Below are 18,786 nucleotides of genomic sequence, written 5' to 3'. Positions count from 1 at the left end.
GTGTCTCAATCAATGCAAAAATAAACCAGGTAGGGGTATACATTTCCCAACTATATGCACGATACCTATGGGACCAAGTCAAAAAAGATCTCCACTGCAATGTAATAATATTATTACATTATTTTCGAATCTATGTTTTAATGTTGTTTCCTCCCCACAAACACACCTGGAGTTGTGTTTTGTTTCATTCACACATATTTAACAAACAAACCCTGTATTTTTATAGTGAGGCCTTTTCTCAGAAAGAAAAACTGTTCCACCTTGTGATGTGGTAATACAGGAAGTTCTCCACTGAGTTTTTAAACACCATACACCTTCACTGGAATCATCTGGATAATTTCAACCTTAGAATTGCCAGTCTCAACTGAACTAAAGGTAAAAGTTAACTGTTTACTTGAAAACTACTGTTTCATGACACCACAAGGTGGAACAGACCATTTTGAGCAGTGAAGATGTAGACAAATTAATACTAAAGGATTAGTCAAACATGCATGAAACAAAACACAACTCCAGACACTAGGTCTAAAACCAGAACTATATAGACCTTGATAAAAGGATAAATCAGATCCAAAACATGGACTATACTTGGACTTGGAGTAGGTATGCACAAGCTATAATACCATAACAGGTAAAAAAAACCCCATAAATATAGGGCTACAAAACTATAACTAAGTAAATCTTTAATAAAGGTGATAGTTTCCAAAATGTGTTCTCATCTTTTTTTCTTCTTCTTTGCCTCCCATTGAATAATGACCTTGTGGTGAGAAATGCCAAAACGCTCTAAGCCAATCAGAGCCAAGTTCATATTACCCATGATGAAAGGGGATTTAAAAATCTTTCAACCCGTGCAGCACTGATAACACACTTGGATGAGATTTCAAATGCTGTGAACAACTCAAAGATTGCATAGTGCAAAGAGGAAGTCCTGGCTTATGTTGCATTATGTACAAATGTTTTCAACACGTGGCAATGATGGAGATAAGGAGCAGGGGGTTGATCACATGACAGGGGCTACTTTGTGCACATAAACCATTCAGTTCTATGCACCTGCTGAGATATTGCTTTGAACCACTGGACGCCAATACAGACCAATACATTCAAGTATTGATTTGCACTGCAGGCTGCTCAACATTTCCATCGACATGCCATTAGTGCTATAAACATTGATGATGTTGACTAACAAGAGAGAAAAATGTGTAAAATGGAAAATATGATGACTAAATACCTTCAATATAAGTACAATCCACAATTTTATCCACCAAACCTGGCCAAACCCAAGTGAAAAATGGAAATAAGTTACATCATGAGCTAAGGGCAAAATAGGACTAAACAATGAAGTCTAACATATGGGTCACTGGGAGAAATAGAGATGATATTCCTCCCTCCAGTTACGGAATGAAATATTTCCCTTATCCTATGAACACCTTGAAATCAGATGAGGCTGCAGAAGGGTTTTGTGCAGATGATTATGCAATTTCTTACTATACATTTCAACATGCTGACTCTCCTTTAATTTTAAATATTTTACCGTTATCTTCATAAATAACCTCAAACTCAATGAAAAATGTATATGAGCTAATGAAGTTTCCTACAGACATTTCTAAAATATCCCAAATATAAAAATACACACTTAAGAAAAAACTGAGGAAGTTTTCTTTGCATGACCACAAGATGGCGACATACACTTGCAGCAGAGGTGAGAACAGCTATAAATTGAATGATTGACTTGACTAAATACAACAAATTTGATGTGTTGCCAGACAGTAATATACTTTTCCTTACAAACAGCAAAAGCAACCAGTAAATATTAACTTTTACATGAAATGTAAAAGACAAACGTGCATCAGTTTATTTCCATATGTCTATTTATAAATATCATTGTATGTTTTGGTCATTAGTTAACATACACTCAATGTTACACAGACCTTTTGTAAGATTTATGTTAATGACTGGAAAGCTAATCTTGATTTACTTTGGTCTGAAGCTTTACATACATAATTTATTTCCTGAAATAATTAATGCACCTAAGAAGCAGTTACGCAGTTCAAGTCATGGGTGCACAAACTAGACGTATTATTCTTTGCAGTCAAAACAAAGACATTAATTAAGGTTATACTTGTGGCATTTAAAGAGACTATAAGAAAAGTACTTGTAAACTCTGTAGTAATATAAATGTGGTATGAAAGTGTGGACATTATTTGAATGAAAACTGATCTTCTGTGCTTTCAGCTTCAAGGTTATAAAGCCATTCTTGTAGGAAAGATATTTGTTCACCTTTGTATTCTCTTTTTATTGATGAACTTATTCTCCTGTGAATTCCTGCTGCGTAATGCCCTATAGAAATTGTCACAATGAGTTATTGTTTGACAAATTTACATAATCCAATAGAGTGCACTTTCTTTCAAACAATGAAGCCAACTTGAAAGAAAACCCAACCTATATAATACAGCAAAATAGATCTGCATCTTTTGTACAAGCAGATAGCAGTGTACTGTTGAGAAAATGTTTATGATGACTGGTGAGACAGTTCAGTTCAGCAAGGACTGCAAAACTGGGAAAGCACCAAGTTATTTCATGTCCAAAAGGGATCACAAATAATTCATATTTATTCACAGCCATCTGCATGGAGATTTATGTCAATATGCAGGCCTACAGTTTATTTCGGTCTAGTGTTTGGTGTTCCTGCTGCAATGCCAATGCACATAGTGGATGATTATGTGGTATAAGACTTGAATCATTTAGGCTACGCAATATAACTAAGATATATCATATAGTTGACATACTAAATATATAAAAATAGCATATAATTATCATAATCCTGTCATGTCCATACATTAAAATTCCGATATTCAGTAGTAAAGTTTTTTTTATTGTGAAAGTAACCAAACCAGGAAGTTCAATTGCCAGTATTTCCGGTGTTCAATTAGACGCTCCACTAACAACTGGCATAAAAACGAAACTGTGCAACTTTAGTGAGACTTTTGTGATGAAATGCAACTATGTCCGATAAAGGAGAAGTTAATTTAACCGGTGTGAAACAAAGCAAAGGCGTGTGGCTCGTAAAGGTATGCTTAGTTCACTAGCCCACTTTTTGCACCTGTCCGCGAGCTCCATTAACTCATCTTTTCTACCGCAGCTGCTAACATTTGCCAGTGGGGACTTTGGTCTTTTTGAGATCGCATTTTTTATTAAGTTCACATACAACTGAACATATTTGCAGGAAATTTCCTTATATAACCCGTATTATTCTGTTTAATTGATTCATTTTTTTTTCTTACAGGTGCCAAAGTACTTGTCTCAACAGTGGGAAAAAGCCTCAGAGAAGGGAGAGGTTGGAAGAATTACCATTGTAAAGTAATAATTATTTTAATAATCACATAAAAATCTTGAATAATTAAAATTTTGAGTTGGATTAAATTAATTTCCTTTTTCTTTTTTCAAACCTGCCAGGAAGCAAGGGAAATCTGAGGTAAGATTATATTAGATCACTACTCTCACATTATAAATTCATGAAGCATTATAAAAATTCATGGGGAATATACTCTATTTGATTAATGCAGTTAAGGTCACTCCAGGTACACCCAATATCTTCTCACAGCCCATAGATAATATATTTAATCTAGTGATTTCTAAATTAAAATAAAATTAAAAGCACTGTTGTGGATGCTCCCTGGCTATTATCACATCAATACTCACCCATTATCTCATAGCGAAAAAGCAGTGCAAAATAAATCAATAAACTTGATAATGCTGATATACTTTTCTGCTATGAATTGGAAATATCAATATGTGTTCACCATTTAGCCCAGTGTAAATACGTCATTGATCTTCAGCGTGTGTTTCCTAGGTTAGCTTCAAACTGAATGCAGACTTAACAGGATTGGATGCTCAGGGAGAGAAGGATGCCTCTCTTCATGTTCCCAGAGATCACCCGTTCACCATGCACACCGTGGGCGGACAGACCCTAGCCGTCTTCAGCCACAGTGACAAAGGTACAAGACTAGCTACTTGTTAAATATGGAGTTATGTAAAAGGACCACTCTAGGGAGGCTGCAGTGCACTGACAGTACAGCCCAGAGTAGTGCTGAGCTGAACCACAGGGCAGCTTTTAATAGCATGTGTAGGCTGTCCGTTATCTAGGGTCATCTATAGGAAGGCCAAGGCATATAGGCTTGTGCATAGACCAATAGTGCAATAGTTTTGTTTTTTTTCCAGTTGAAATTAAATTAAATGTTCACCCGGGAAATATTAGGCATACTGTGATAGAGATTTGCAGTTTATATTCAAAAAAATCTAAATTAGGATAAAATTCATCCAGGAGTAACATGTGAGAGACAAATTAAATATAGACTAAACAGGTCTGTTAATAAATACAAGAAACACATACATTTCACATGTTGAGGATAGAACTGCAGGATTTTAAACATAATAAGACCAATTTTAGAAGGAATATTTTGTTGTTTGAGAAGAGACTATTTTACTTAAATAACTGCAGTATGTGTGATTTTGCATAATGGATATTTACTTCACTTTGTCAATGGTGTCCACTGTATAGTATTGGTCCTAGTCTTTACTTTATAAATAGATACATTTCATATGTGTGCATTGTCTCTTAACCTGCCACCAGAATCTGGTTGCTGCATCCCTATATGAGCTTGCAATTTGTCATTTAAACTAGAAGCTATTTCACTCACTACTTCACCATGTATTGCTTCAAGTTGCCAGAATAAGTTGGCAGTGAATGAAATAAGTGTCTTTGAACACAACCAACTGCTCCCACGAGGCACTTCATACTGTCCTTTTCAGCACAGAAATTAGTTTACATAAATCCAGTCAATTGAATAGTTATGTCATCCAGCATTCACTCAGTTTTTTTTCCTGTCCAGTTCTACGAGAAAAATGATGTCTTGTGATTACATTGATTGCTGTAAAATTCATGAGTATTGAGCAGTTCATGAGATTCTGATTTATGGAGGCCGCTGGCTGCCAGGCGTAATGTGTCATAGCGCATTCAGAGCCAAGGGGATTTGCATCAGATCCAGGGCGTACAGTAAAAATAACTTGTGCTGTAGACAAGAAATAAGCGAGAGGATTGTGGTATATGCTACATAGTTCTGTCAAACTGTAAATTAAACTACAGTTTCGAAGGAGAAGTCAAAGATATCCTGAAATGAGGGCTTACAAGAATAGTTCATGATGGTTACCTATGGGTTTAAAAGATACAAAAAATTGCACTGTTGTCTTTTGAATGGTCTAAAATTACTCAAAATTCGCCTACAAACAGGAGGCTGAAACCCAGGAATAGGTAAATGACATCACACAGATCATTTGGATAAGACGGGAGCGTAGGCAGTTTTTGGGCGATGCTAATGAGACCAGTTAAAGTTCAAACACAAAAATGACTATTGATTGGCTTAATTAAAAAATGGCCAGTGAGGTTAAATATTCTGGCACAAGTTTGTTTATTGTTTTTCAGCCTGCTATGAAGTTATGGCTGGATGTTGTTATATTTTTCCAGGAGTGGGCAAAGGTGGATCTAGATGCTAATAATGTTGCTGTTTATCTGAACAGTTGATCTTATTAAAGCTTTCTGTTGTCTGTGTGATGCTTTGGTTGCTCTTTATCTGAACTGGTCATAGTTACATTTTATTGAAACATGTTTTTTCAGTAATGATTGTGAAACATCATCAAAGTAAGATAAAGATTTCTATTTTTGAAAATGTTGTCATTTGTCTTCTGTTGCTTCTCAGGTGGTGCTATATTATTTCTTTTCTATCTAGGATAATAATTATTAGTAGTAGTATTAATCATTAAGCCCATAATTGCAAATACCACATGAACACTCCAAATCTCTCTTGAACGGTGAGGTTAAAGGAGACATATTATGCAAAATCGACCCCTAACCACAGCTTGGTCTGGGAGTGCTGTGACATTTATGGTGACACATTGTAAAAGGGAAGGCTGAAATCAGCGCTGCAATTTTCAAGGGGAAGTCAGTTCATCTGTTTCTTGTTTATTTGGATCAATATTGTGATTTAATATCCAGAATATTAAACAATGACCCATATGTCCATCCATCCATCCATTTTCTTCCGCTTATCCGGGGCCGGGTCGCGGGGGCAGCAGTCCCATATGTTTCATAGATTATAATTATATTAATTATATAACAGACAATAGCATGTTTTCTTGAAAAGACCTGGTGATGTACGATGTATTTACCATTGCTCTAGAAATCCAATTCCGCTATGAAGGCCTGGGCATCTAGTTATTTATGATTTATTTTTGGATCTTCCACTTTTACAGCCCCAGTACTTACCTGCAGGTGTTTCACTGTGACTGTCTGCACAAAACATGGGTCATAATTCTCTGTAGTAAATATTGTGAAAACATAGTGTAGAAATATGTTTCCATTAGACTGATACATTTACACTGAGTACATATACATGGTGATTACTAGATAAACCAATAATCTGATAATGATCATAATGTTCTTTGTCAAAAGTTGCACAGGTGTGAACAGTCAGAAAGAAATCAGATGACTCACATCAGATATAGAGTGGCTTACAAAAGTATTCATCCTCCTGGAACTTTTTCAAATTTTGTCCAGTCACAACCACAATTTTTTAAATTAGCATTTTATGTGAAGTAACACAAATGGTTCATAAGTAGCCTTGCTTTTGCTTTGCACACCTACAGACTGAAATTTTTGCCCATTCTTCCTCACAAAACAGTTCAAGCTCTGTCAGATTTGATGGAGACCATTTGTGAACTGCAGTTTTCAGATCTTGCCACAGATTCTCAATTGGATTTAGGCTCAAACTTTGACTGGGCCATTCTAACACATGAATATGTTTTGCTTTAAACCATTCCACTGTCACTTTGGCTTTATCTTTAGGATCGTTGTCCTACTGGAAGGTGAACCTCTGACACAATCTCAAGTCTTTTGCTGACTCCATCAGGTTTTCTTCCAAGATTGCCCTGTATTTAGCTCCATCCATCTTCCCCATCAACTCTGACCAGCTTCTCTGTTCCAGCTGAAGAAAAGCACCCCCACAGCATGATGCTGCCACCACCGTGTTTGACTGTGGGGATGTTGTGTTCAGAGTGATGTGCAGTGTTAGTTTTCCTTCACATGCAGCGTTTTGCTTTTAGGCCAAAAAGTTTGATTTTGGCCTCATCAAACCAGAGCACCTTCTGCCACATGTTTACTGTGTCCTCCAAATGACTTCTAGTGAACTGTAAATGATACTTCAACAATGCCTTTCTTCTTGCCGTTCTTCCATAAAGACCGAATTTGTGTAGTGCATGACTAATAGTTGTCCTGTGAACAGATTCCCCCACCTGAGCTGTGGATCTCTGCAGCTCTTCCAGAGTCACCATGGTCCTCTTGGCTGCATCTCTGAGTGCTCTTCTTGTTCGTTCTGTACGTTTTGGTGGACGGCCATGTCTGGGTAGGTCTGCAGTTGTGCCATACTCTTTACATTTCCGGATGATGGATTGAACAGTGCTCCTTGAGATGGTCAACGCTCTATAAAACCTCGCCCACAACTTTTTCTCTGACCTGTTTGGTGGTTCCTTTGACATCATTTTGTGGTTTGCTCTCCAACACTCTCTTAACAAACTTCTGTGGCCTTCACAGTACAGCTGCATTTGTACTGATACAAGATTACACACAGGTGGACTTTTTTTTAGTCGTTAGGGCAACATTCAATCTTTCCAAAATCATCAGGCAACTTACTAAAAGCAATTGGTTGCATCCAAGAAAAAGGGGCCTGAATACTTTTGCACGCTGCACTTTAAAGTTTTTTATAAAAAAAAAAAAAAAAAGAAGGAAATCTTGTAAAAAATATTTCCTTCCACTTCGCACTTGTGTGCCATTTTGTGTTGCTCATTCACATAAAATGCTAAGAAAATGTATTTAAATTTGTAGTTGTGACATGACAACATGTGAAAAAGTTCCAGGGGGATGAATACTTTTGCAAGCCACTGTAACTGTTTAAATGACTTTTCAATAATCTGCAGATCTCTTTTAATGATCAGATTTTTAGTTAATGTAAAAATAGCCACTGATTCACAAAATACACACATTTGTATAACTGTCTTCAACTATTCTACTTTTTACTTAGACTTCATTAGTGGAAAAAGGTCCACCAGTCCAGTAGTGTTTTAAATTCGCTCTAGCACTGGCACTCCCTAATGAAACAACTGCTTTGTTTTTCTCTGCTACTACCCATGTGTGCACTTCTTCTTGGCACAGAAATGGCAATTTGGGCAACACAATATTCAAAATGTCCCCAGTGTTTTCAGTGGTGTGGAGTGGTGTGTTGCCTTTTGAACATAATACATTTTTATTGAAGGGAGACAATACAATCAGTATTATTCTGACTACAATGAAAAAGCCAAACTTCTTTTTATGAAATATAAAACATGAAGCAGGATCTCATAAATCAAACCTAAAAATCTAATCATACCAGACATAACAGGATGTAATTTGAAAAGTTCCTCATTAGGGAGGCGAACAGGAGGACACCGTGCAGACAACATTAAACATAAGAATCTGATTATCTTTGTGGTAGAGCATGTTCTGTGACAAGAGAAACCTTGTATTGACTTCACGTAGTATCGACTTCTTGTATCGTTCTTCACATAGCTTCAGTTCAAGTCCAGTTCCCTGCAGCCACAGGTAAACAAGTCAATACTTACTTTGTTAACTTTTTATCATTGTAGATATTACATTTTTCCACAGAAACCTTCAGTGCTTTGGGTAAAGTTTCTCATCTGGAAAGCTCAATATTGATATAAAAGTGGTAACTTCTTGTTACAGAGATTGTGTTTGTGTCATCACACCTTGCTAACAGCATTCATTCTATATGCCAGTGTATTTGTAAACTAATGATCCTTTTAAGATGTACTTTACTAGAGTTGCCATTATAATAAACATATTCTGACTGTACAGTGTTATAAATACACTACCAAATATTCTATATATGATATTGATCCATTACTATTACCAGTAAGTTATGCATATAGTGGGTTTGAATGGCATACCTTGGGCTTTGAGTAGCAATACTCGGTATCATTATTGAGATATCACTAAATGCAGATTGTTTGCCACAGAGATGGTCGATTTGGTCGATTACGATCTCTTGATGATGATCGATCTTGAAGTCTACATCAAAGTATAATTTTAAAAAGTGTTATGTTTTAAATTTCTTATTGAGAAACCATAAAAGTTCAAGATCGAATCTAAACGCTTTCAACTGCTACAACTCATATCATAAAAGGCCTATGTGCTTAAAGCACATTGTTTTGTTTTAAATACATTACACGCATTTCTCCCTGGACCACAGAAAAGCTGTCTCTTCATCAAGTGCAGCCACAAGGTTTATTCTATTGCCGCCCTCATGCACTTTACATGCACCCACTCTTCAATGTGCAGTAATACCTCCCACAGGCCATAATGGATTATTCGCTTTTGAAAAGGTTTTTGTTAACAACCAAAAAAATACACATGGTTAGCACAGGATTTCTTTTTTATATTTTATACTGAAATTACTTTGTTCTTGTGGATATTGGTTTTCAGATTGTCGAATATGAAAATGTTACTCACTCAGATGAAGACGAGAGCTAATTTTCCAGCATCTATTACATTATACCAGACCAGTGACAAGGACTATATAAATAAAACCACAACATAATCAACAGTTCTAATAACAGAAGAGACTGTTGCCCCCTATGGTCTAAAAAAACCCTCTGAACTATTGATTTGTATAACAAATTTGACCATTTATCATAAAATGCAGCTAAAAAGGACTTCTCAAAGAATACATAGATGGAATAAATTTACTCTTGAAATTGTATTAAATAAAATTATCCAAATTAGTCACAATATCAAAGTGTATTTAGGTCCTCAGTCGTCCAGATAGGTTCCATAGCAAGAGGAGGTTAAGAGGTAAGAGCTTTTGCCAGATCAGTTTGATTTTAAACAACAAATTGTGGCTAAACAATGGTGCAATCTAACTTTGACATTCAGAAAGTTTAATTTCGCTTGTGACATACTTGAGCAATGGTTACGCTTCAGACCAGGGGTGTTCATTTTGGGTAGATCACGTCCCGCCATCCATCCAGTCACATGACTAATATACGGGACAACCAGTCAGATTACACCTTACCCTAGGTCACATCATGGGAGCTGCACACGCATAAACAAGCGCGAGTTAGCTTAACCCTATAGCGTCGGATCCTATCGTATTGGATGGATGTGTACAATAGAAGTAGTTGTGTGAAAAAATGCAGTAAATTCTGATACTTTGTTTAACATGATTTTTATGGCTATAAAAAAAAGACAAAACTGTAATAAGCATGATTAGCTCTGTTATCGCTTTCAAACGAAAAATGCAATTTTACTCCTGGCTGGCTGTCAGAAGCTACTGCCCGAACTATGCATCCCTCACTGATTCCATTCAGTGCAGTAATCATCATACAAGTAATTATGAACATGTAAGAAGTTCAATTGTGTTGTGCAGTATTATCTCATGACGTTGTGCAAGGTACATCAAAATGCACTGTACATGTAAGAATTCATAATACATTTACAAATAAATATATGTTTAACATTTTTGTATTAGGTGGTAGATCTTTCAGACACGATCATTTTAAAAGTACCGTATTTTCCGCACTATAAGGCGCATCGGAATATAAGGCGCACCTTCAATGAATGGCCTATTTTAAAACAAATTTCATATATAGGGCGCACCGCATTATAAGGCGCATAGAATATAAACTACTGTAGTATCTGGGGTTGTGTTACGCATCCACGAGATGGAGCTGCGCTAAAGGGAATGTCAACAAAACAGTCAGATAAGTAAGTCAAACTCACAAAACAAGTTAATGCACTATTTCGAGAGTTACTATATTGTGAATGCAACGTAATAACAATATCTCCAGCCTTGTTTAGTTGTAAACACGTGAAAGAAACACATAAAGCTCACTTTTTCAGTTCATTCCTCATTCACGAATCTGTCGAGTTCTTCCTCTTCAGTGTCTGAGTTGAACAGTTGGACGAGCTCATTCAAAGTGCCCGACTCCGTCTCGTCAGAATCGTCATTATTCGTGTCACTGCTGTTGTCTAACAGTTCAGTGATAATTCCTGCCTTCGTGAAGCTCGGACCACAGTTGAGACTGATATATCAGCCCAGGCATCCGCGATCCATTGGCAGATTGTGGCGTATGTCTCCCCGTCTCCCCGTTATCCCTATAGCGTCGGATCCTGTCGTTGCAGATAGAGCGGGTTGCGGACTTTCCAGTAGCGTAACTCCGCACCCAGTCGTGCGTCTCAAAGCGGAAACATGGGGCTATCTAAATATTTTACTGTCATTACGGTAATCTGCCTCCTGAAGGTGTTGAATGAGAGCGCGGGTGCTGCGGGGATTTTCCCAGTCATTTATTCGACGCGTAAAAGAACGCCTCCTGACTACGGGTGTCATAATTGACCAATATTGATCCATATAAGGCGCATCGGATTATAAGGCGCACTGTGGGTTTTTGAGAAAATTAAAGGCTTTTAGGTGCGCCTTATAGTGCGGAAAATACGGTAGCTCACATACTGAAAAGTCTGAGCACCCCTGCTTCAGACAATAGGAATGAAAGATTTCACTGTTGGTTCATCCTGCTGCCAATTATCTTTTTTTTTTTTTTTTTTTTTTTTTTTTTTTAACCAATTTGATATTGCTGTGCTATAGTGTTAGAAAACTGGCAAACACCGCAACAATAGTAATTTGTCCTTATCTGAATGACAACACAAATGTTTCTTGATACTTTTACGGCACATTTTGAGCCTCACATGTATTCCAAAAGGACTGAGTGATTTTGGCAAAATATGAAATTGTGTTGTTTTTCTGACAAACCTTGTAATTACGATTAGATCTGTGATTTGGGTCTTGTTCAAAGGTACATTTTAAATATGTCCAAAAGCATTCAGATTAGAAGACTGAAATATGAGCAGCTAAACAAAATCTTAGAATCCCATGTATTTCAGAAAATGTTTGTGGGTGTCTAAACTTCAGGGTTAGCAGGTCTTTTTAGATAATAAGGTGGACTTAAATAATTTCTTTGTGATTTGGTAATTGTAACCATTCAAATTGCGATTCAATTAATCTTGCAGTAGGACTGAATGGACACAATTCAGAATACATTTCTTTACCAAAATGTTCTCTACAACCAACAAAATATTAAGTCTTATTCTGCATGAAAAGTACCACGATTCTTGTATTACTTTGTCAATTCATTGTTCAGTCTTTTTGCCAGTTCTTCTGGATGTGTCTAAAATGTGAAGTTTGAACAGAAACCTATCAAAAAACATAAATCTCCAATCTAATTTCAAGTGGTAGGCATATCATGATTTTGAACTGCGACTATATTGCTGAAGTAAATATAAATGATAAACAATAATATTGAAACCAAACCATAGAGCAGAATTATCCCCCCTAAAAACTCTTCTAAATATACAATATTGTTTAAAAAAAAATTGAATGAATAAATAACAGAGTGCAACACTTAAGTAGTTAGTCTATAATCAGTCATAGAAGTTCATAATTCAACCTTCTACAGCTCAAGTCGATATAGTATTTATCGTGACAGGCCTAGCAACTGGTTATTTTTCCCAAATTGTTCAGCTCTATCTTGTAGCCCTATTTTCCAATGTGGTTTTTAACTACAAATGGCAAAATTGGCTTTTTGTTGTCTCTTACCCTAGTTTCTTAGCCACACGTGTAGCTGCTGCTCTGACAGTGTGAACACAGTGGAAGTACACTGTGCTGTAATGTCCTTTGAGATGAGGCTGTATTTACCTTGGTTTAACTTCACCCCCACTCGCCCACAGAAAGGTGCACAGGATCACACTGGGCTCCCACTCGCTCCTCCACTCTTGTGTAAACAGTTAGGTCTGACCCCTCTGTGCCAAACATGCTAGCATGTTTGAGCGGTTTTCAGATAATTTTTACCTTTTGGCAAACTACTCTTCCAAGTTTTTAATCATATCTGCCGCACGGAGAAGGAAGGACATAAATTATGTTAAAACTGCAAACTTCAGCTTAGTTTTACTAAATGAAAATAAAAATAAAATATATATATATATATATATATATATATATATATATATACACACACACACACGTGTTTATTTTTTTACTTTAATGGTAATGATCAAATAAAGTTGGAATCAAAGATTCATTCATGATTAATCATCATTGATATGCTTGGATGTTTTTAATTCAGAAGTCTACTGCCAATCCTCATTCAGTAAATGCATGTGGTTCTGACTTTGGTAGAAGGAATTTTAATATGTTTTTATTATTATTTTTAATGGCACTGATTAAAAGTCTGTTGTTTTTGTTCATGAAATCATTATGAAAAATGTTTATATTTTTGTTTTTGAAAAAAAAAAAAAAATCATGTTAAAAATGTATCAATAAGAGTACAAAAATGAAATTGTGATTCTTTTTTTCCATATCACCCAGCCCTACCAAGGCACACAAGATATGGTACCTGAATCTGGACTAAAATACTCTAAATACTAAAAGATATTACACTTTTTAAATCTTTCTACCCAAGTTTTAGGTGTTGCATTTTCATTTCTGCTACTTAGACACACTTACACTCTTTGCAGACAAAAATATGCATTGTTGAACCACACTGACGCACATTAAAAAGGAACTTTAATTTCATGCTAATGAGATTATACTCTGCACTGGCTTTCTCCCATTGAAAAATGTGTTTTTAAATTTGATTTTACAATTTAGTCTGTCCTCATGCCATCACCTCGATGCGTCTAATGCCTCTCTTAACGAGCTAAGAGTGATGTTGCTAACGGTTACAGGCTGATTGATATGTACGTGGTCTGACGTAGCTTTTGTGCTGCTAGCTAGTTCCTCTATTATTTTCTCGTTTGTGGTTCTGGTTTCTTCCGGCGAGAACCAGGTATTGATTAAGAGGTTGCTAGGAAACAAGCTTAGGCTCAGCTGAAGCAAGGAGAACGGAGTCAGATGCACTGAACTGCTGCTGTAGGACATACAAGGAGTTTTTCATTAAACTTTGAGAATTTGAATAATTTTAATACTCTAGTTCAACAATTTAATTATGTTTTAGTGTCAAGTCAATGTCAAAAGTTTGAAAAGGGTACAATGACAGAATAATTCTTTCTGAAAGTAACAGTTTTTAAAATATGCACCATCAGGCACCACAAGTCAGATATGTGAAGCAATGACCCCGCTCACAATAAAGATTCATGACGCAATTACAACATGACAACAAGAACATGTAATTACAAATTTTAGCCAATGGTAAGCAAGTATATTGCCATTTGTATACTTCACAAAATTTCCAAATTATCAGTTTTTTAAATTTTTATATTGTGAAAAACCTTTAGACCATATTGTCCTGCCCTAATGAGAACAGTGTTACCCATCACATTATTGTTTTCAGTCCGTCATCTGGGTAACACAGTGGACACTATGACTGATTGGTGACTCTCCTCCTGCTGACTTGAGCGACCGCTGGTCCTTGAGTTTTTCTGTTGACTTCTGCCCCAGTGACAGGCAGCAGGTAATGAGTGTGGTGGATATTGACTCTGCTCCTAGTGATTCCTCACGCAGCAATTTGCAAAACTCGAGTTCATGATGTAGTGTGCATTCCACAAACTACTAGCGAAACTGTGTCTTGGCTTTTTCTTTGAAGGAATAACTTCTGTAAACTGGGATGTTATGTCATTCATTTACATGTACATAAAGGTATAATCAATATTGTGAATTTCGTCCAAGGTTGGGCTCAACTAACCTGGCTCACGCCAGGTTAGTTGATATGTGTATCACTCTGAATTGAGTTTGACAAATTATCAGTCTGGAATGGCTCGGAAAAATGCGGAATGTCATGACTATTATGTGAATCTGATTGGCCGAAAAATCTAACTTCTGTTACTTCCAGTTGAGAAAAGCACAGCCATCTTCCCTGTCTAGGAAGACGCACAAAGCTGCACAAAGCTCTTCTCTCTGCATAGTTTTCACAAACAAAATATCCTGCATTGACACCAAAATGGCCTGAAGTATGTCTCTTGGCGTTGCCATGTTTGCATTGTTCACCTGGGCGCTTGGCCTTTGGCTTCTGCACAAACCTCAAATGCTGCTTTGTGATTGGTCTGCCCACCACAATTAACAGTGGGAGTCTCAAGATGAATTCTCGTGAGTTTGTGAACTCACAAATATCGCAAAAATTGTATCATATTGATCAGTCATAAAAAATAAGAGAAGGAAAGATGGAAAGAAAGAAATGGCTTTCAGTATTAATTTCCTGAATCTAAACAGTAAAGACTTTCCATTTAACATTGTATAGTCAATATTTCTTCTGAAGTCTGAACTCTCCTCCAAAACACATACTTTTACCGACATAGGATTGGCTGTGGACCTCTCGATTAAAAAGAATTAAGCATATTATTGATGATTAGACTCAAGGGGTTGCAAGATTTTCAATTCAGTAAAGGCAAAAGCCAAAAGTATAATCTGTCAACTGGACAAAAAGTTGTAGGAGTGAAGATGTTTCGCTGCTCATCTTCAGTTTTGGTCAGATTGCTAGTGGACAGTGCCTTTATATCAAGCTAACTACACTGAAACTGGAAACAGCTATTATTTACAGTTTCTGTATGTAGGCTAGCTCTGTTGAGCTACACTAAGTCTGCACTATGCCTGACCCATACTTGGTATATTCAATCAACTCTTAATGAGTGCTTTCACACCTATTGACATCCTGACGAGCTCTATTGTTCTTTGTTTAATATGTTTGCTTTGGGTCTGAGGATGGAGTTGTAGATTCATTCCATTCCTGTTCAAGGAATGATCATCTTTCCCAACAAAAGTTGCTTCTTTTACACCTTTTCAAACAATTTGTTTTCTTTTGCGAAAATCTGTACCTCACTATCTTCAAAGGAGTGGTTGGTGGCTTTGAGATGGAGATGGGGGGCTGGGGTCCCAAGGAGCTCTTGTGATAATTTTGGTACATTCTCTTATGGGGTGGCTGTTTAGTTTCTCCAATGAGTGTTACACTCACTGCACTCTTCACTACACTGAATATGGTAAACCACATTACTTTGTTTATGGCTTGGGGTTTTGGGGAAAAGTGAAGGAGGAACAACACGTGGAGAAAGCGCTCTAGGCTTGTGGATATCCAAAATGGGCCTTCAGTAGATAGATTCATAGAGCTAAAAAACAGCCAACAGGGAATCTGAACCTGGAAGGAAAGGTGTAGCTATTCCTTATACAGCTGGTGTGTCTGAAAAGCTTTAGAGAATTTTCAGACAGTATGAAACTCCAGTCTATTTCAAACCTACAAACACTTTAAGACAGAAACTGGTTCACCCAAAGAACAAAACCCTGAGCCATAAACAAAGCAATGTGGTCTACTCCATTCAGTGCAGTGAAGAGTGCAGACAGCGTTGCATTTGAGAAACTAAACAGCCACTCCATAAGAGAATGTACCAATACTGTCATGAGAGCTCCTCGGGACCTCTCCATCTCAAAATAATTAACCCACTCCTTTAAAGATAATTAGGTACAGATCTTAGCCAGAGAAAATAAATGGTTTGAAAGGGGAGTTAAAGAAGCAATTTTTGTTAGAAAAGACAATCCTTCCTTGAACAGGAATGGGGGCCTTAGACATCACCTGTCCCCCATATATAACTCCATCCTCAGACAGAAAGCAAACAAATTAAACAAAGAGAACAATAGAGATAGCCAGGATGCCAGGAGATGTGAAATACACCCCTTAAGAGTTGAATGAATATGCTAAGTATGACTCCGCACAGTGTACATTTAGTGTAACTCAATAGAGCTAGCCTACATACAGAAACTGTAAACAATAGCTGTTTCCATTTTCAGTGTAGTTAGCTCCTCCCTTCAGATAGACTGAGGGATTACACAAACAATTCAGTAAAAGCTACAAAATTAGAATTTTTCGATAGATTTAAAAAAAATGTTTTGTCTTCTTTGTAAACTGTTCATGTGTTAAACTGAAATATTTATTATAAATACTTGGGTTGTTTTTCCACTGGGTTTGTTTTCATGTGTTGTGTTTTTTTTAAGCACAATTTCACAAAGGGTTATTTTACTCAGTAGGACTGATAAGTAAACGTTACATATCAAGACTGCAACACTGATTTAGTCCTATACCTCTTTAAAACTCATCATGGAAGTTTGGCATGTATTTTAAGCATTTTACTTGGCTGCTTGTCTCTCGTGTACTATGGTGTATATTTGACTACAGCAGTACGGGTTCATGCCGTAACTCAGATGTACTCCTGTATTTAGCTAACCTATAATCCTCTCTAGTAGGGCTAGGACAGGGGTCGGCAACCTGTGGCTCCGGAGTCTTTCATTGTTATACTGCGGCTCTGCGTGCCTTAGGAAAATAAATCATCTGTATTATAAGTATTTAATTGAAGTGTATTTTATTTGTGTTAGTACTTTTTTAAATTGTAGTTCTAAATTGGAAAATTATTGTAATCTTGAAATATTAAAATAATATAATTTTTCGTAGCTCAAAATAAGTGCCACACTCACAGAAGCCGGTATACCCGCCAAAATGCCATGCATTTATCGAGACTTTCCCTGACACCTACATAAACGCAAAATGCATTTGAAGTTAAATGGAGTCAAAGATGAAAGTGACTTGCATGCACACGCTGTGTGCAGGATTTTAGGGGCAGTTCCATTAACCAGGTAAAATAAATATTTATCCAGATATTTTGCAAATGTTATGTTGTGTGGTACACTTATGACGTAGACAGAATAATTCTTGATTGTGATTAGATTCCTCCTCTAACGTTAACCATTTTTTCCTACAGTATTATTACATGTCAGTGGTAAGTGTCCTATCATAGTAACTTGTCATATAAGTTGGTCCTGGCTGATTGTGCAGACAGCAGCAGGTGAACTATTGAAGGAGTTTTGTTCATTTTAGAAGTGAGCTGCCTAAAAAGAGCAACATCTCTAACTGGACCCTCTCAAAGCTGCTTCAGACAGCTCTACACCACGAGGACTGCAGATCTCCATTCACAGGATGCATCGCCCACATTCTGAATTGGCCCTTGTTTAGTTTTTGTGTGAAACAGGCAGGTGTGAATAATACCGATGCACAAAAATGCAAAATGTGTTAAAAAAAAAAAATGTTTAGAACATTTTTGCTGTAGAGTGCATCCAGATCCCTCCTTTATGGAGAGCATAGGATGAATCATATTGACATTTAGGTAATTTACTAACTCATTGAAACAACAATCAGTATAATCAAAGAAAAAAATGCTTTAAACTACTGGACATGATTAGGAAGGCCACACACCTGTCTATATAATACCTTACAACTCACAGTGCATGTCAGAGCAAATGAGAATCATGAGGTCAAAGGAACTGCCTGAAGAGCTCAGAGATAGAATTGTGGCAAGGCACGGATCTGGCCAAGGTTACAAAAAAAATCTGCTGCACTTCCTAAGAGCACAGTGGCCTCCATAATTCTTAAATGGAAGACATTTAATCAGAATCCTTCCTAGAGTGGCGTTCAGGCAAACTGAGCAATCGGGGGAGAAGAGCCTCGGTGAGAGAGGTAAAGAAGAACCCAAAGATCACTGTGGCTGAGCTCCAGAGATGCAGTCGGGAGATGGAAGAAAGTTCTAGAAAGTCAACCATCACTGCAGCCCTCCACCAGTCGGGGCTTTATGCTAGAGTGGCCCCGACGGAAGCCTCTCCTCAG

At 37.0% G+C, this 18,786-nt stretch overlaps 1 protein-coding gene across 1 annotated transcript in view; it reads left to right on the top strand.

Moving 5' to 3' along the window:
• Nucleotides 1-2,914: 2,914 nt before the first annotated feature.
• Nucleotides 2,915-18,786, top strand: part of LOC117388938 (general transcription factor IIF subunit 2-like) — an 81,180-nt gene continuing 65,308 nt past the window's right edge. Inside the window, exons 1-4 of the mRNA XM_055230651.1 lie at nt 2,915-3,065; nt 3,281-3,354; nt 3,451-3,469; nt 3,848-3,992. Of these exons, the coding sequence (XP_055086626.1) occupies nt 3,000-3,065; nt 3,281-3,354; nt 3,451-3,469; nt 3,848-3,992 (304 nt within the window). The 5' untranslated portion in view covers nt 2,915-2,999. The remainder of the gene's footprint in view (nt 3,066-3,280; nt 3,355-3,450; nt 3,470-3,847; nt 3,993-18,786) is intronic.

The sequence above is a fragment of the Periophthalmus magnuspinnatus genome, chromosome 21 (genome assembly GCF_009829125.3).
Source record: "Periophthalmus magnuspinnatus isolate fPerMag1 chromosome 21, fPerMag1.2.pri, whole genome shotgun sequence".
NCBI lineage: Eukaryota > Metazoa > Chordata > Actinopteri > Gobiiformes > Gobiidae > Periophthalmus > Periophthalmus magnuspinnatus.
This window is presented reverse-complemented; position numbering and strand designations above follow the sequence as displayed.